General features: G+C 48.1%; 1 protein-coding gene across 1 annotated transcript in view; it reads right to left on the minus strand.

Moving 5' to 3' along the window:
• The window catches only part of GRIK4 (glutamate ionotropic receptor kainate type subunit 4), a 502,860-nt gene that overhangs the window by 47,923 nt on the left and 434,840 nt on the right, over positions 1–20,097 (minus strand). The window contains 1 exon segment of the mRNA XM_027563462.1: positions 3,278–3,391. Within this exon segment, the coding sequence (XP_027419263.1) occupies positions 3,278–3,391 (114 nt within the window).

The following is a 20,097-nucleotide window of genomic DNA, read 5'->3' on the forward strand; positions in this document are numbered from 1 at the left end:
CTGATTGGATGAGACCCACCCACATTATCAAGGGTCATCTCCTTTATTTGACGTCAACTGATCATAGATGTTCATCGCATCTACAAAAGACCCTCATAGGATCGTCTGGACTAGGGTTTGACGGAACCTCTCCAAGGTGACACATAAAACTTCACATCCCAGAACAAATGCAGATGATCTCATACAGTTCGAGGTGGGCAGGTGGTAGAAAACATTTGGCCAGTGATCCAATTAAGGATGTCCAGAGCTGATATTCAGAATAATGGTGTCCTGGTGGTAGAGGTGGCCTAGTAGCAGATGTTCCTAGGCAGTGAAAACACTTGTGCTGATGTGCTTTTACTCATATGGTTCCTCTCAGCCCATCTGATCATGGGTGGTGCTCTAGTGCCTTTGGCCTTAATCAAGAAATCAAGGCCAGAGCCTAGTCATGTGACCTGGCCGTAGATATACCATTTGGAGGAAGACTGTGTCTCCGTCTTTTTTTGGATCCTCATTCGGAGCTCAGCTGTGGGAGGAGAATGGGTCGGGGTGGGGGTGGGGCTCAAGTAATGGTGCTGGATGGAAAGCTGTCTCCAGGTACCAAGAGATGTAATGGTGACAAGAACATTACCCTGTGAATCAGGAGACCTGGATTCCAGACCCAGCTCCAGGTGTGACCTTGGTCTCCTCATCTGTAAAATGGGAATGATAACACCTCCCTTCTTTCCTCAAAGAACAGTTGTGAGGACCAGCTGAGAGCAGGGAGAGAGCCCCACTTACGGGACAGCTTATGAGCAGGTCACACAATGTAGGTGACAGCCTCATATCACGGTGAAACAGAGCAGGACCTATGGTCCTTGTCTCCCCCCATCATGTCCTCTGCCTGCCCTATGTGTGTGGAAAACTTTAGCCAAAGGATAAGTTTAATCAGAGAAGTGAGAAATGATGAAACAAAGGAAAACAGTCAAAAGAGACTAAATAGTAATAATGTAGTCATTAAGCATAGTCAAGAACCATAGTTCTTTCTCAAGGGCTATAGATAATATTCTGAGCCATATCCTCTGAGCTGTCTTACAGATACCAAAACAGCAGGTGGAGAAATTAACTACAGGATGACCAGACCATACCCATGACATGAGCTGCCACAATTCCAAGAACTAGCCTCAAAGAAAGGGAAACAAACCGACCTTGAAACGAAAGATTGGACCTAAACAATCAAGATGCTGCTGCTCAGACCACTGATGGCCAATTTAAAGATGACAGTCAGAGCTGACTGCTATTCCTGTATGTAACCCCCTACTTCTGTCTATAAAAGCTCTTGCCCCACTGGTTGCCAGCAGGGGATAGGGAGAGTCCCCCTCCTTTTGGACAGACGTCCGCCACCCTTCCCCCACCCCAGTTGCCGGCATCTGAAATAAAGCAAACTTCCCTTTCCACCAACGTGGCCGGCTTACTGGCTTTTGAGTGGCGAGCAGCCGGACCCCATATACACTCTTTCAGTAACGACAGAGAACACAGGCTTGCAGCACACTATTCCTGGGTTTGAACTCTGCCCTTTCACTGAGAGGTGTGTGGGCTTGGCCACCTTTGTAGAACTGCTTGCCACTGTTTCCTCATTTCTAAAATAAGAACAGGATGACTGTACTCATTTATTAGGGCTGCCGTAACAAGGTGCCACTGACTGGCAGGGAGGGGGCTTAATGCAACAGAAGTGTATCGTCTCACGGTTCTGGAGGCTGGAAGTTCAGAATTAAGGGCAAGTTCTTTCCTTGTCCCTTCTAGCTTCTGGGTTTGCTGGCCATCCTTGGCGTTTCTTGGCTTGTAGATGCATCCCTGCAGTCTGCCTCCAAATTCACAGAGTCTTGTCTTCTCCTCTGGGTGTCTGCGTCCAAATTTCCCACTTCTTTATAGAGACACTGGTCATTGGATTAGCTCCACCTCCCCCATTCCAGTATGACCTCATCTTAACTTGACTCCATCTGCGAAGAACCTATTTCCAAATAAGGTCACCCAATTCACAAGTCCTTTTGAGGGGACACAAATCAATCTGTAACAACACCCCACATCACAGGGCCTGAAGAGTGTCTGTCACACAAGAGGTGCTCAGTGAATGGCAGTTATCATTATCATGGAAAAGATAGGGGGAAGGATCAAAATCCCCCTTCATTCATAAGACAGACACATCCATCACCGCAGTGATTATGACCAGATCCTCACATTTCCTTCTGGCTTAGCCCGGACAGCTTGGGATTTTGATGCTGTCTCATCTTCCAGATGACGTAGCCTCTTTGTCCAAGCTGGGCAGCAACGATGATGCACACTGAAGCCCAGCCCAGGGCAGTGGCCTTCTGAGCTGCCCGAGTGGACTCTGAGACAAGACGTCCTTCCTCCTGGAGAAACGGGCCACAGATCCTGATGCCCTGGCTGGGGCTGCAAATACAGAAAACTCCTTTCTCCCAGGGCTGAGACTTGGGGCCTGGGAGGGGCTCAGAAGGGTGGAGGGTCTTCAGCAGGTGCATGGGGTGAGCTCTGAGTTCCTCGCTGTTGAGCAGCTTTGTGGTGCTGGGTGCTAGAATACATCATGTTGGCATGACCTTGGATGCCTAAAGTGACTAGATCATTGGGGAAATCCATGTAATAGATGTGTGCTTAGAGCCAGGTTGGATAAGGGTTACTATTCCCTCTCTGGATGCTCCCCCCACCAGCCAGTAACTTTGACGTCGCGTCCAGCCCCTGCTGCCCATAGGTGAGCTTTTACAAACTCATTTTTATACTCAGTCTAGTCTTTCCTTTTGAAAGGGAGGCAGAAGAAGCTATAAGTGATATTACATTACCTGCTCTTTATTCTCCAGTACAGATAATAAAAAGAGGGAGTCTGCATTGCCTCAGTATTTGCAATGCTTATAATGAAGAGAAGCAGATCTGAAGGTTGCCAAAAGGCTTTGAGAAATCTGGGGTGACTCATCTGGGCTGGGGACCCACCACCTTGGAGGAACCTGAGTAACCCACGGGTCCAATTGCCAACACTCTGCAAACCAAGAGTTGAATGATTGTTCTTGGCCATCCCTATGCAGTGAGGCAGAAGCATTATTTTTACTGGAAAGCCCCCAAGTGTGACTTTTCCATTTCTCCTGTTTGCAAGTCCTCACAGCTGATGGGGGAGAAAATAGCCTGGCACATTTGCATTTAAGTCTTGAAATCTAAATATTTCTGTGAGTCATTCATTATTACCATATAACTCAGTGTTTGCATGCAAATAACTCTAATGCCATAAATGCTTATAAAATAAATCTCTTACCATATGAACTCGGTAAAGAATGCTAATTCCCAGAGTCATGAATGGCTTCGAGAAATCAATCACTTTCTCCCGTTCCGCAGTAATGGTGAGGCCCGCCACGGCCAGATCCGCTTTCTGAAAGGAACAGAGGGAGGTCATCAAAGGGGTGGCCCCATGAGATGGGGGCACAGGGACTGGTGACCAGAGATGCCAGTGATGGAGAGGTGCCATTCTGGTCTGCCTTCTCTGCTTGGGGAGTGATCCCAAGAAGCCAGAGGTCTGAACAATCACTCATGAGAGGACATGGATGTAACTCATGTCCATCTGAAGTATGTGTGTGTGCTCAGTCGCTTCGGTCCTGTCCGACTCTTTGCGACTCTACAGGCTGTAGCTCATCAGGCTCCTCAGTCCAGGGATTCTCCAGGCAAGAATACTGGAGTGGGTTGCCATGCCCCTTTCCAGGGGATCTTCCTGACCCAGGGATCGAACTAGTGTCTCCTGCATTATAGGCAGATGCTTTACCACTGAACCACCAGGGAAGCCCTCATCTGAGGTTAGACCCCTTTAAATATGTAAATTAGTATAAAAAGGGAAGCTCACTATGGACCTGTCAGACAGAGACTAAAAACGCCCTAGGCAAGGGAGAATTGGCAGACAGAACTTCTGGAAACTCAATAATGAGTAGTTTTTTATTCAACTGATGAACTTGTTCAGCCAACAAACAAGTCCCAGTGTTGTGTGAGCTTTGGTGAGGGAGTTACAGTGGAAAATAAAAATGATGGCTCCTCGGAAATTACAGGCAATCTAACGCAACCACACTTATCTCCCAGGGAAGAAATGAAGGCCAAGAATTGAGCGAGTGGCCCAACGTCACAAGCTTGTCTTTGTCAGAGGTAGGACTACACCGCAGTCTTCCTGAACCACTGGCCTTATGTTGCTGTCAAGGTCAAAATCCAGGTGCCACAGCAGAACTCTGAGAAGGGTCTCTGATCCCTTTTATGCGAAGTCACCAGATGTTTCTGCACCTCAGGTACCCACACCTGATGAGAATCTTTCTTGAATTAAGATCCCCTGAGAAAGGAAGTGCTGTCAGCGCCTCCACATACCTCTCTGTCAGGAAGTTCTTCCTTGTGTCTAACTTCAATACACTCTGTTGCAAAGCAAGCTCACTTCCTATTGGCCTGCTCCCCTATACATAGAGTGGTGGGAAAGGCCCAGAGTGCTGTTCACTTCTGGCCATGCTCTGCCCTAACTAGCTAACCAACCTAGTCACTTCACTTCTCTTGGCTTCCTTAATTTTATCTGCAAACCAAGGGTATGGGGTTTAGACAGTACCAGGATCCTTCCAAGCAATTCTCCAACAGTGATTTTCAAAGTGTAGTCTAGGATCACCTGCATTAGAATCACCTTATTCTTATTAAAGATGAAGGATGTTAAAGAGGAAAGGGCTTATTAAAATGTGAATTCCTGAGTCTCATCCCAAACCTCCTGGATCAGACTCTGGTCATGAGGCCCGGGTATCTATTTGTGACAAGTTGTCCAAGTGATTCTGGCTTACACCGATATTTAAGAACTATGTTTTATAACCTAGGCATGTATCTCAGACTAGCTTCCATCAAGGTTTACATTTCAGCTTCTTTCACCACTAATTCTGGTGGATCTGTTGACACACAAGGTGGAGAAAGAAAGGAGGAAAAGTGAGGTGTTTAACAATCTACAAACAGGCCAACTGGTTCTGAATGAGAAAACACACACACACACACACACACACACACACACACACACATGCTACACATGTGTGCGATTTTTCCTAAATCGTTGCAAAGGAAGTAAGGAGAGAGACATGTCACTCCTCACTTTATACACAAAGGGATTTATGATTTGTACACACAGGATACATCCATTGACAAAAGTCAGTTTCTTCTCCATCTCAGCTCCACTCCTCAACCCCCAACTCATGCTAAAAGCAGCCACTCAGTCAAGCATCAGTTAACAAGGTAGAGCCTTATAAAGTGAAAGTATTAGTCACTCAGTCATGTCTGACTCTTTGCATCCCCATGGACTGCAGCTTGCCAGGGTCCTCTGTCCTTGGAATTCTCCAGGCAAGAATACTAGAGTGGGTAGCTGTTCCCTTCTCCAGGGGATCTTCCTGATTCATGGATTGAACTCAGGTCTCCTGCATTGCAGGCAGATTCTTTACCATCTGAGTCACCAGAGAATCCCCTACAAAGTGAGGCCAGGCTTTAAAGTAACTAGACTGCAGATGTAAGAGATTCTTAATAAAAACGAAAAACATGAATGCCTTTTTGAGCTCATTCTATATTTCTCCAAGAGAGTGTTCATGACTGCTGTCAAGTAAATCAACCCTTGAGAAGGGAGTGAAGTTTGATTAGAAGATTGTTGCTGCTGCTGCTGCTAAGTCGCTTCAGTTCTGTCCAACTCTGTGCGACCCCATAGATGGCAGCCCACCAGGCTCCCCTGTCCCTGGGATTCTCCAGGCAAGAACACTGGAGTGGGTTGCCATTTCCTCCTCCAATGCATGAAAGTGAAAAGTGAAAGTGAAGTCGCTCAGTCATGTCCGACTCCTAGCGACCCCATGGACTGCAGCCTACCACGCTCCTCGGTCCATGGGATTTTCCAGGCAAGAGTACTGGAGTGGGGTGCCATTGCCTTCTCCGAGAAGATTGTTAGTGCCTTCATTTGTGGGGATCCTTCAGAGGGTTGTTGGGACCTTTCAGAACTTCAGTCCCTCAATGACAGTGGCTGTAACTTGAGTTCCACTCAGCAGCACATTTGTAAAGCGACAGAAATCAACCACAAAGATGTAGCAGGTGCAATACTGGTCCTGTGCAGGGTTACGGCAAAAGAGCAGTCAAGCCCTGCAAAGACCCTGGGCGGAGGAGATAGGAATGTAATAGGTTGGAATGAAAGAACTGAAGAAAAGAATAGAAAAATGAAAACTGATACAATGGGCAAGAGGTAACCACAGCATCCTGTCATTTTTCTGTTTATTAAAAAAAAAGATACATCCAAACGAAGTAACCCAAACCAACAACTCTATCCTCAAGTTTCTTTCCCCTCCACCACCACCAACACAGGGAGAACTTCAGACTGCAATCTAGAAATCATTTCACAAGTTTATAAAGTCGGCCAGCAACAACATTATGGTAAAACAATTCCATGTGGAGAGGAAACTAGAAATGGACAGCATCCCAGGAGGGTGCTTTCCTGGATAGAAGCAGAAAGACCATACACCCTGGGAGAACGTCTGTCCCAGCCTCAGACAGGGCACTTCTGTCTATTCTCAAATAGACGCTTCCCCAAGCTAGACCAAACAGAAAACTGCCTCCTGGAGGCACAGCTGCCTCTTTAGCCCAGCCCTTCTCTCTCTCCTTTGTCTCCACTTGACAGTAACCTGGGTGCAGGGAAGGCAGAGAGGGAAGAGTGAGATGCTAGAAGAAGCTATGGAGGTTATGTAGTGGATTGTGTTTTCATTGACTCAGTAGCGAGCAGCAATCATATTCCATGGCTTCTGTGCAGCCCGGATTACCAGCAACAACCTCATGGGATCGGCTATTCCAAAAGGCGGGCATGTCTTTTATTTTTACCTTAGTTAAAAAGACGTTATCCTGTAAAGCAGGCTTTGATGAGGAGGTCATGTGCCATGAAACCAAATTAACAACCACAGGGGCTGGGACTGCAGACTAACAATTGTGGGCATGGAAAGTCAAGGGAAGTATGGGCATCACGATGGTTCAGCCCAGCCCTTCTGCATCTCCCGTCACTCTTTGGGGATAGCTGTGCTCTCCAGTGAAAGAACCACAGACAGGACATCAGAAGACCTGGCTCTCATCACAGCTGGGCCATAAACTCACTGTGATCTGGGGTAAGTGATTTTACCGTCCAGGCCTGAGTTTCTCCTACTGTGAAATGAAAGGACTCAACCAGATGCTCTGAAGCTCTTGCATGTGTGCGTGCTAAGTCGCTTCAGTCATGTCTGACTCTCTGCGACACTGTGGACTGTAGCCCGCCGAGCTCCTCTGTCCATGGGATTCTCCAGTAAGAAATCTTCCCAACCCAGGGACTGAACCCATGTCTCTTATGTCTACTCTGCACTGGCAGGTGGATTCTTTACCACTAGCGCTGCCTGGGAAGCCCTCTGAAGCTCTTCCCCAGGCCTAAGATCCCAGGCTTTCATTTTGCTGGACTAGGAAGGGAGGAACTTCCATCAACTGGTCCCCGTTTGCTCCAGAAGATGATGGTGGTCCCTAGAATCGATGTTTCAGAGATGTCAGGGAGGAGACTGTTTATCACCTTAGTCAGCAGGGAGCAGAGCCCAAGGCAGGAAAGCCAGAAAGGCCAGAAAGATACAATGCCATCTGGAGAGGGCAGTCTAGAGGTGTACCCTGTGGGGGCCGGGAAGCCAGAAAAGGGTAGGATGCCTGGAGCTAGAGAAAGAAGAGAGGGAGGAATGGGAACACGGAACAGGCAGAACACTCTGTAAGCATCACGATGCTCCTGGCTACTGGGAGTGTGTGTGTGTGTGTGTGTGCGCGCGCGCGTGCACACACACACAGGGGTGTATAAATACATTCCCTCCGAGAGAAAGACTTCTCTCCTCTTCCCATTTTTGATTGAAAGTGCTCTTTGAAGAGCTTCATGTTCTGCCTCTGAGAGATCCCCTCTTTTATCTTCTGGATGTTTGTGGAATTTACAAGGGGAGAGCAGACTGCAGGCAGCCTGGAGGTGACTTCCAAAACATACTACCCTGTGCCTCCTGGGTTGAATAGGGGTCACACGAGACTGCCACCATCATCGCTATCAGCCTGAAGGCTCGGGGTGGCCGTGGCTCTTCTCCTGGGATGAGAGGCCTGGCTGGAAGACAGCAAATTCACAGCAGGGCTCTGGGCCATGCCTGCCCCAGCCTGCAGACCCCACTCCGTGCTTCCCTGAGAACGCCTCCAGGGAGGCCTCTGCCCGCAGCACCAGATCCTGAAAGAGCTGAAGGATCAAAGCTTTCCTGTCTCCCTTTCCTTCTCTTTTAGGCGCCTGCTGCCCCCTTTAGGGCAAAATTCTATCCCTTGCCCTCAGCAGTGCCCAGGCACCCTGGGCAGACCCCCGCTGCCTCAGCTCCCTGCCTCCTTTGTCTAAGAGCTCCTCTCTCACATGGAGCCTGGCTAATGAGAGGATGGGGTGGGTCAGAAGACCTGGCTCTGCCTTTTGCTGACCAAATGTTCGTAACGACTCACTTAGCCTCTCTGGGACTCAGCTTACCAGGTTATACAATGGGGCGATGCCTGCCTATCGATATTATGTGAGAGTCAAGAGAGATGATGGGTGTGGAAGAGCCCTATGAACTCTGCACCCTGTGGAGTCCCCCCCACACCTGCCTGCGGCAGTGGAGGTAGTAGACAGGGTGGCTGAGACTCAGCCTTCAGTGTGGGCCAGACCCGTCTGGGCTCTGTTATTCCTTCCTTGCTGTGTGACCTTGGACAAAAGTTATGTAACCTCTCTGAGCCTCAGTTTGCTTATCTGAAAGTGGGGATGATAATAGCCCCCACTTCCCAGAATTGCTAAGAAAGTGAATGAGACGATGCTTATAAATGCTGAGCATGGGCCCGCTTCAAAGTAAGTACCTGATTAATGTTTGATGTTAAGATGATACAGATAGTGAAAATGATGATGAACTTGATAATGAGGAGAATCTCGACAGGGCCTCTGGAGACAACACTTAACCCACGATGAGTTGTAGGAGCGTCTGAGGGGGCAGCCAGGCCTGTTCCACCTCCAGGTGGGCAGAGGTCTCTGGACATTTGGCCCCTAGCGGCCTTTTCCAGGTGACCTGAGACACACACACAGCGGAACCGACCCAGTGAGCCTCCCTGGTGTAACTGCCTATCCACCTAAGGACTCTCTTAGGCCGCATACTGTACCACTGCTTAGAAATCTCAAGGAAAAACCTAACATCCAGCTTGGAAGCGAAACCCAGCCATTGTCCACAGCCTCTTCCTTGTTATACGATTCTCCTCTGGGGACAACAGATTCAGTGACCTCCCCAGTTCCCTTTGAATTCTTGGATCCATCATGCTATCTCTAGTCAGCTTCCAGGTCTTTGTTCTCTGGCCTCTTTTTAACTCGGCCCCCACTGCCTCCCAGTCCCCTGGGGCTCCTGCCCACTGGGGAGGCCAGCTGCCCTCCTTCACCTGCCCTGCCACCAGCTTTCTACTCCTTTGCTGGTCACATCTGCACAGATCTTGTTTCACCTGCTACTCAGGCCCCATAGTGCCTCACATCCTTTGCTGGCATTTATTTAACTCTGTAATTGTGTTATTTAACACTGGAAAGCTTTGGGAGGATACAGTTGGAATGAGAAAATGCTACACAGAATAAGGCTGTATTGAGCATTCCTGGAAGCCTTCATTCTGGGGTAATTGTCTCTGGAGATCCTTTGTATATTGAAAAGGCTTACAGAATCCCAAGCAAGGCCAGGCGTGAGGTGGTGAGAGTGGTGAGGGCATTATCTGTAAAGACCCAGATAGGAAGGAGCCCCAAGTTCACCAAGCCTGGCTTCCCAGGGAGGGGTAAAGGATGCTGGGTTCTGGTTGAGTATCTGGGCCCAGGGTGACATGGGACCACGGAGCTCACTGGATCCCCAGTCAGCTCCTGGGATCTGCCCTGGAGTGTGGAATGTCAGGGAAGGCAGAACCCACTGCCCCCTCCCCAGCAATCCTTCCCTCTGTAACAGCATCCTCTTATCGACCCTCTGCCCTGCCCCAGGCAGGGAGCAAAGTGCTGGGATACAGGGGTAAGCAAACACAGGCAGGGTCCCTGACGGCAGCAGAAGCAGTTGCCAGACTGTTGGAAAAGAAATCTGTAAAATGACAGCTGCACTAAGTGCTTACAGGAGTCATCTGTGGCCCCATAAGAAGGGAAAACAAGGGTTGACAGAGTCTTCATGGGAGCTTTCTCAGGATGAGACTCAGTTATCTGAACAAGAGTTACCAGTGAGAAGGCCTGGGATGAGCACTCCCACTCAGGGTAGGGGGTTGCTGCACGTGCAAAGGCCCTGAGGCAGGAGGGAGCCTGGGGCATTCCAGAGGCTAGAAGAGCGCCGGAGTGTCTGAAGCGCACAGGGCTGGGAACGGTGCTGTAAGATGAAGCTGGAGGGGCAGGCAGAAGATGCAATGACTTGAAGAGCAGTTGAAAGGCCCTCAAGTACTTTAAGCAGAATCAGGTCTGTAATCCTAACACATTTAATACCCACAGCCCTGCCTGTTGCTTAGTTAGTAAACTGACACACAGGCAGAGCTACAGGTGTAGCCTGGGAGTAGACCTCATGGTCTGCCCACCTCTCCAAGTTCAGCCTCATTTCCCAGCACTCCTCCTGAAGCCCCTGGGAGTCAAACACGCCTCCTATAGCTCTTTCACTTGGAATGTCCAACGGTAACTCCCCTCTTCAAGGTCCATTCAAAGTTTATCTCCTCCGTATAAACTTCCCTATCAGTTTCTCAGGAATAAGCCTTCCCTCCTCTCAATCAAAAAGGGAGCTAAGGGACATCCCTGGTGGTCCAGGGGTTGAGAACCTGCCTTCCAGTGCAAGGGACGTGGGTTCAATCCCTGATCGGGGAACTAAGATCCCACATGCCACAGGGCAATTAAGCCTGCAGACTGCAATTCCTGAGCCCAAGTGCTCTGGAGCCCATGTGCTACGAACAGGGAGCCTGAGTGCCACACAAGAAGACCCATGCCACAGGGAAGACCCCACATGCTACAACCACGGCTTGATGCAGCCAAAGATAAATGAATAGAAATAATCATAAAGTGAATATATACAGGGGGAAAAATGGAGCTAAAACACTGCTTATACCACTTAGGTAGCATTTCCCATAAATTGCCTTATATTAGAACAGGCACCTGAGCTCACATGCCAACCCTACCCTTACTGGCTGTGTGACTTTGAGAAAGGACTTACCTTCTCTGTGCCTCAATTTCTTCATCGAGAGAGTGGGCCTAACAACAGCTCCCACCCTCATGGAGCCTCTACAGGAATTAATTGAACAACCCACACAAAGTCTATGCCTGGCACAGAATAATTCTCATTGAATGACAGCGCTTACTATTATTATTGTGTGAACATTATTATTGTTGTTGTGAACATTCATGCACATAAATTAGCTCCCCCATTAGATTATAAGAAGCAAGGACCATATCGTCAAAAAAATTAACTTATGTAGTTGCCATAGGCTCCATTTAACAAAGAAACTGAGGCCCAGACAGGTTACTAATTTGCTCAAGTACACACAGCTTGGAAACAGAGAAACCTGTCTTCAGATGCACATATTCTCAGGACTGCTTTCTTATGGCTGCACTGTTCATAGTGACATTCCCAAAGTGGACACACAGCAAGTCTGTAAAACCAGTGCAGCCAGCAGGGCAGGGTACAGGGGGCCAACTTCTCAGACACGGCCTACCCTCCAGCCCCTTCCTGCCGACAGCAGAATCAGGTTGATTTCTGACACATACCTGACGAGCCTGTACCGGGAGGAACTTATTAGGAAGCTGGGTCATTATAATCAAATTCAGGTCATGCTCCGGATGCAAACTGATACACTTCTTCATGCTCCAGCCTAAAGAGGACTCGAAGCCCCACATCCCCACTAGAGGGCTCCCTTCTTCCCCTGCCCCCTCCCCAGCCCCAGCTCCCTGTAACTCCAGGGCAGTGTGCTACACAGGGAGCCCAAGCGAAAGGCGAATGGGCCCCCACGCTCTGTGATTAAGGCAGCCGTCAGCGGAGAGGTGTTAATTACCCTCCGGGAAGAAGCGGATGCTGAGGAGGGCCCGGGCTGAGCCAGGCGGGCCAGAAGAGATAGGACCGGCTTCCAGAATCTCGCCAGCGCTCAGGCCTTCCATGCTGCGCAGTGGAGCAGATTAACACCTGCAGCTCAGCCCATTTCAAATTAGATTATGTGCTCACTTTCTGTCTTTTGATCCATCTACCTCCTGGGCACCTTCTTCTCCTCTCTCGCCCCCACCTAGGGAGCCGCTCAGGGAACCTGCCGGGAGGCACCAGGGTCCCTGTGCTGAGCGGCAACGGGATCTGAAGGTGCCGGGGAGCTCACTCCCACTCCAGGGTTCGCTGTTATCCACAGGAGCCATCACTTAGACGCCCTAATAATAGGTTTCAGCGATGCACACAGCTGCTCTTCTGTTGCGTGAGGCAGGCGGCTTCCCACTCCACCCGCCGTGGGCTGGGGCTGAGGGTAAATTAATAGGGCCCCATGGCACCTGCACGATGATGGGTGCCCTGTTCACTGAGGGGACTGGGGGTCAACCCCATCCCTTCCCTTCCCTTCTTTCAGTCCAGGATATGGGAACACGGAGGAGGACCAGCTAGTCACCTGTCTCTCTCTCACACACACACACACACTCAAATCAGCCTGCTTCCCGTTCCGAGGAAGGTCCTGATCGGAACCTTTTTGAGTCTATGTGTGTGTGCATGCTCAGTCATTTAATTGTGTCTGACTCTTTGGAACCCCATGGACTGTAGCCCACCAGGCTCCTCTGTCCAAGGGATTTCCCAGGCAAGAATCCTGCAGTGGGTTGCCATGTCCTCCTCCAGGGGATCTTCCTGACCCAGGGACAGAACCCTCATCTTCTTCAGATTCTTCACCCACTGAGCCACTTGGGAAGCCCTTTTTGAGCACATCTGAGCCCAAATCTAAGAGATGTACTCATGCACCCAGGGCTGAGCCTACAAGGCTCAGAGCCAAACCCAGAGAAGCATTAGCATTCCCGGGGAAGTAGCAATGTCACTGACGGGTCCAAGGGCTCCCTGGTGCTATTTCTTGAGGTGACAGCCTACTCTCAGGGTTGGATGAATTTCTTTAGAGTTAAATTAAAATCCCCATGAAATATTTAGTTGGCTTAGCTCAGAGCTGTGTAATTGGCCTATGTGGGCCGATTTGAAGAAAGAACCAGGCTTAAGGAAAGACGGGTTGGCAATTCTTTCACGGGTGAAGTTGTGCAGCACGGGGGTCCAAGCTGGGGCAGGAGGCCAAGCAGATATTGTTGACCTTTGACCTCTTGTCACATGCTCCCATCTCTGGCCCTGGACCCTCTCTGCCCTTTCAGGTCAGAGAGATGTATGTCAATCCCAATTCTACAATCCACAGTGAGCAAATTACCTGAAGTCTGGGCTTCAGCTTCCTCACCTCTAAAATGGGCACAATCATGCCTGTTTTTTGTGGTTGTTGCAAGGATTAAATCCAGTAACCTCTGTGGACTGAGCTCAGGGGTCATTCTGCCCTTATAACCCCCTCTTCCAACTGTAGCCAGGGTGGGTGTTTGAAGCTAAAGCAGATCATGCTGTTCTCTGTATTGCCTTTTTACTTTTCTATGCCGTGGACCCTCATCAGCGGTCTGGTGAGGTCTGTCGACCCTTTCTTTAAAAATGTTTTAAAATGTTTATTACATTTGCTGTTTCATGTGACTGTATTACATAATACATAATTACAAGGGACCTCCTGGGCAGTCCAGTGGTTAAGACTTTTTGCTTCCAATGCAAGGGGTGCAGGTTGGATCCCTGGTGGGGAAACTAAGATCCCATATGCCACATGGTGCAGCTAATAAATGAATAAAAAATAAAAGTAAAGAATACATAACCACATAATTGTGATACATTGACCATGAGAGCCAGAGGTAGGTCTCAGTTCAGTTCAGTTCAGTCGCTCAGTCGTGTCTCTTTGTGACCCCATGAATCGCAGCATGCCAGGCCTCCCTGTCCATCACCAATTCCCAGAGTTCACTCAGACTCACGTCCATCGAGTCAGTGATGCCATCCAGCCATCTCATCCTCTGTCGTCCCCTTCTCCTCCTGCCCCCAATCCCTCCCAGCATCAGAGTCTTTCCCAGTGAGTCAACTCTTCGCATGACAGGTAGGTCTAGCAACATTCTAATGGCACCATTGTTGAGTGCACCACAGAGTCACAGTATGCTTAATACCAATAAGGTTTGTTGCCCACATTTATAGATAAAGGAAATATCATATTTCAGTTTGAATTTAGAAAAAAACATAGATATAAAGTTTTCCCTTTTAAGTTTATGATCTTTCTTGATGCTCTCTTCAGACCCTTGGGTGGCCATGGGCCCCAGAAAAGAACCCAGAGAGACAGACTTTCCAACTACTGACCCTGATTCCTCACCAGGCCCACCAGGCATGGTGTGATGGGGCAGTGCTCTGGTTCTCAAACGTGACCGGTTCATTTGCACTGTGGAATTCTGGCATTTACTCTTTCCTCTCCCTGCTCTTGGGCTTCCCAAGTGGTCAGCAGTAAAGAATTCCCCTGCCAATGCAAGGGATGCAGGCTCAATCCCTCAGTCAGGAAAGTCCCCTGGAGGAGGAAATGGCAACCCACTCCAGTATTCTTGCCTGGGAAATCCCATGGACAGAGGAGCCTGGTGGGCTACAATCCACGGGGTCACCAAAGAGTCGGACATGACTGAGAGACTAAAGAGCAATTCCTAGCTCTGCCCTGGCCTTGGTGAGGCTGCTTCTGCACATGGTTCGGATCTCAGAGTGGTCTTTCCAGAATATTTATTCAAAGGAGCCCTCTCTCTGACACTCTCTGTGTAATTATCCTGAGTTTTTTCCTTCACAGCAAAAATCACAATCTAAAACTGTCTTGTTCATTCCTTCATCTTCCTGTTTATTGTCTGTTTAGAAAGAAGGTTCCAGTAGGTAGGAACCTGTTATTGCTGTGGCCACACAGCTCTCCAGAGACTAGAACGGTGCCTGGCATGTGATGGGTACCAAACAGATATTTGATGAAGAAAGGCACAACTGAATGAATGAATAGACGAATCAAAGAAAGCAAGCAGGAGCTCATTCATGTGATTTTCTCACCTTGACTCTGAGTTAGGGAGCAATTATGCACAATTCCAGCTAGAAGTGTGCATGCTCCAGCCAGCCTTGGCACTCACCAGCCACCATAATCTTAGGTGAGTGACCGAACCTCTCTGTACCCCAGTTTCCTCATCTGGAAAGTGGGACAGTAATGATACATACCTCATAAGGATGCTGTGAAGACTAGACAAAATGATATATGAACAGCACTCAGATCAGTGCCTGGAGCAGAAAATGCTACAGAAGTGTAAGCTATTATTTTTGTTGTTGCAAGTTAAAGGCTCAACTTCAATGTTATTTAAAACAGTGATTATTTCAAAAGATCAATATAGGTTTTGAAGAGAGAACAAAGAAATCCTATGATTGGAAAAACCGATATGTATGATAGATGTTACGCTGTGTTTATGTAGTTGGGATGTGAAAAAGAACTAGCCCTGAGAGTCTGGGGATGCAGGGATTCCCCGGGGAAGCCTGAACCCTGCTTCCTCACACTGTGGCACCCTTACCATCGCCTTCATCATCCCCAACCCCCGATTTGCTGAAGATCGACCAGTGATTGACACATCAAAGAAAACGATAGAATCCCCAATTTTCAGGATGACAGGCTCATTCATAATCCAAATGCTCCTTATTCCCCAATCAAATTGATACAAACCTCCAGCCCACATGACAATGTGGCCCTCAGTAGGACCTATGATAAGAGGCAGAGGATTGCCACTGGTGAGCTCACACACTGCTGCCAGTCTCCCACATACCCTGCTGGCTGCCAGAAAAGCCGAAGGTCTGGGACACAGCGTGGGGCTCGGACACTGAGCAAGGCTAACTGGCCCACATGGGGATCAAGCTTGCAGCCCTGACCTTTCAGGCAGAAAACCAGCACTGACCAAGCCAGTTCCACAGCTGCTGGGGCCTCTGGGTTCCAGGCCTGTGTGTATCTGCCAGCACTTCTAGCTCACGGTGCTCTTCTTTTATTTCCCTTCCCACTTGTCAGCCCCGTGTTTAGGAACAGCGTGATTCACAGGCTGCTATTAGGACTGTTGTTGGGTGAGATAAAGGACCACCAGTTCCTGGGAGCATTGCTGACAGCCACAGAGACCTTCCAGAGGTGGCCCCTTTCCCCCTGCTGAACTCCAAGTCAACAAGCCTCCTCCAGTGATTCCCCCATCCCTTACTGTCTTGCTGGACAGAAGAAATGTCTGAACTGGCCTCAGATTGACCCCTGAGCTGTGCCACAGGGTGCCAGGAAGGGTGAGCAATGACCTGACTCATCAGATCCACGAACTGGTTAACAACTAACATTTTTCTCATTTCTTATCAGTATATGCACAAGTCAAAGCCATTGCCAAGGGCAGAGGGCATTTTCTCAGGAATCCCTGCTGTTTTTCCCAAGAAGACAGCTAGAGGTGCTGTCATAAGCCTCTGGCCCCTCCTCCTCGGTGCTGAAGTGCATTTGGTCTACTTTAGAGAGGTGCTGACAGGGTTCTCATGCCCCCTCATAATAAACACCCCTAAAATTCTTTTCACAGACTGCATATGAGCTCCATAACAACTTCAAAGCCAGCAGTAGCCAATGTAGAGATAGGAGAATAAGAGCAAAGATGGTGTTCAATTCAGGATGATGGCTACCTTTTGGGAGGAGGGAGGGTGCAGAGTGAAGGGAGGCATTTTGGCAGGCAGGGGCAAGGCTCTGCAGTGTGCTGGTGCTGGTGTATGTCTTGACCGGGATTGTGATGACATGGGTACGTCCCCTCTGTGATAAGTCAAGTTGACGCTTATGATTTGTGTGAATTCTATATGTATATTTCAATCACAATGCTTTTTAAAAAGTTAAGTGATTTGCCCAAATAGAAGAAAGAGTGGCTACCATCAAGCCTGATACTCAGCATCTTGCTGACTCTTTTTTTAAAAAATTATTTTGTATTAAAGTAGAGCCAAGTAAAAATGTGATAATTACAGGTGAACAGCAAAGGGACTCAGCCATACATATGATGTATCCATTCTCCCCCAAACTCCCCTCCCATCCAGGCTGCCACATAAAACATTGCCTGCTGACTCTTTGGAATAAAAAAGCCTGGAAGATACATACAGGGCTGCAGTGGCTACATTATTTGTGCCAGACATGACAAATCTATAGCCTATCTCTGTTTAAACATCTGGGTGGCTTCTAATTCAAGACAAGCTAAAAGGAACATTTGGCTGTTTTAACTGGATTTATATTTTGCATCTGGATGGAGAAAAGTCCAGATTCCTTGTCTGGTGCAAACAACTGGATGGACTGTAAAACTCTCAGGAGCCAACTCTCTCTCTGCTGTGAACACCGGGCAGAGCCCAGTGCCTGGGGGCTGGGGAACCTGGCCCCTCAATTGGGAGCCGAAAACACCCTCCAACACTTGCCAGCCTCCACTCTAGATGGGTCTTAAAACCCAGAAGGAGACAGCACTCCATCCCATGTTGGATAGTGATGTTTTCGCAGTGTTTTGTGGGTCCTGGGTTTAAGTATGCGTCCTGCTAGCTATGTGATCATGGGCAAGTTACTTAACCTCTCTGAACTTGTTTTCTCATGAGTAAAGTATGAATGGCAACAGCTTCTATTTTACAGAGTTGCTGTGAGGATTATATGAGTTAATGTCTAAGGTCTGACACAAAGAACATGTTCACTGTTCAATCATGTTTGCTGCTATTAATATTATGCTCTTTCTGATTCTGGCATCCCGCCTCCATCCTCTGCCCATCTGCTCGACACCCCAATACCTGGCCTGTGCTTTGGGCTGCACCGTCCTGCCTGGTGGGTTTTTTAAAAATACATTTTATTAAAATTTAATAATTTTTTAACAGACCCATCACAAGCACGGAAATTGAAACTGTAATCAAAAATCTTCCAGCAAACAAAAGCCCAGGTCCAGACGGCTTCACAGCTGAACTCTACCAAAAATTTAGAGAAGAGCTAACACCTATACTGCTCAAACTCTTCCAGAAAATTGCAGAGGAAGGTAAACTTCCAAACTCATTCTATGAGGCCACCATCACCCTAATACCAAAACCTGACAAAGATGCCACAAAAAAAGAAAACTACAGGCCAATATCACTGATGAACATAGATGCAAAAATCCTAAACAAAATTCTAGCAATCAGAATCCAACAACACATTAAAAAGATCATACACCATGACCAAGTGGGCTTTATCCCAGGGATGCAAGGATTCTTCAATATCCGCAAATCAATCAATGTAATACACCACATTAACAAATTGAAAAATAAAAACCATATGATTATCTCAATAGATGCAGAGAAAGCCTTTGACAAAATTCAACACCCATTTATGATAAAAACTCTCCAGAAAGCAGGAATAGAAGGAACATACCTCAACATAATAAAAGCTATATATGACAAACCCACAGCAAACATTATCCTCAATGGTGAAAAATTGAAAGCATTTCCTCTAAAGTCAGGAACAAGACAAGGGTGCCCACTTTCACCATTACTATTCAACATAGTTTTGGAAGTTTTGGCTACAGCAATCAGAGCAGAAAAATAAATAAAAGGAATCCAAATTGGAAAAGAAGAAGTAAAACTCTCACTATTTGCAGATGACATGATCCTCTACATAGAAAACCCTAAAGACTCCACCAGAAAATTACTAGAACTAATCAATGATTATAGTAAAGTTGCAGGATATAAAATCAACACACAGAAATCCCTTGCATTCCTATACACTAATAATGAGAAAACAGAAAGAGAAATTAAGGAAACAATTCCATTCATCATTGCAACGAAAAAAAAAAATTTTTAATAATTTTATTTAGCTAGTTGTTTTTTTGTGGCTGCGTGCAGGTTTTCTCTAGTTGCAGCGAGCGGGGGGTTATTCTCTAGCTGTGGTGCACGGGCTTCACATTGCAGTGGCTTCTCTTGCTGCAGAGCACGGGCTGTAGAGTGCAGGCGCAGTAGTTGTGGTACACGGGCTTCAGTAGTTACTGCTCAAGGGCTTAGTTGTCCCACGGCATGTGGGATCTTCCTGGTGTGTGTGCTTAGTCGCTCAGCTGTGTCCAACTCTTTGTGACCCCATGGACTGTAGCCCGTCAGACTTCTCTGTCCATGGAATTTTCCAGGCAAGAATACTGGAATGGGTTGCCATTTCCTCCAGGGGATCTTCTCGACCCAGGGATTGAACCTGCATCTCCTGGGTCTCCTGCATTGGCTGGCAGTTTCTTTACCGCGGATCCACCAGGGAAGACCCTGGACCAGGGATTGAACCAGTGTCTCCTGCATTGCAAGGCAGATTCTTAACCACTGGACCATCTGGTGGGGTTTTTGAAGGTTGAACTCTCCTACCTGATTGGCTCCTACTGACTCCCCTTCACTTTTGGTCAGACTGACACCAGCTAACACAACTGCTGATCTGCTGTACTTAGTGACCACATCCACCCTCTGCTTTGATCTGCCTGTATTCTACCATTCACCAAACCCTGGCAGCCAGCTGGGTCCCCAGCCTGCTGCCATCCAAGACCAGGCAGGTGTGCTCAGGGTGTGTCCTGGATGTGGATAAAGGATCCTTTCAGCAAAAGTTGACAGTCTTTCTGGGCTGTTCAAATTCCCTGAATGGACTGCCCGCTGCCATTTTTAAAGATCTAGGCCTTCACCCTTTTGCCTAAATTGCAAATGTAGACACAGCAGGGGCTGAAGTTTGTCATCGAGCAAGGGAGCTCACCTGAGGACTGCAGAAGGAATAATGCCCTAGGTTCTGGAAAGGGCGGGGCAGAACAGGCTCTCAGACAGCCGTCTCCAGAGCTGCCAACACTGCCTTTGGCACCACTGAGCCATTTCTGGTTCTCACGCTGACAAATGGTGGGATGTCAGTTGCTTCTGACAAGCTATAGGATGGCCAGAAGAATAATCTGTGAATAAGCCCCCTAAAGCAGATAAGGCTTCTGGCCAAGAACTG

The sequence above is a fragment of the Bos indicus x Bos taurus genome, chromosome 15 (assembly GCF_003369695.1).
Source record: "Bos indicus x Bos taurus breed Angus x Brahman F1 hybrid chromosome 15, Bos_hybrid_MaternalHap_v2.0, whole genome shotgun sequence".
NCBI classification, from domain to species: domain Eukaryota; kingdom Metazoa; phylum Chordata; class Mammalia; order Artiodactyla; family Bovidae; genus Bos; species Bos indicus x Bos taurus.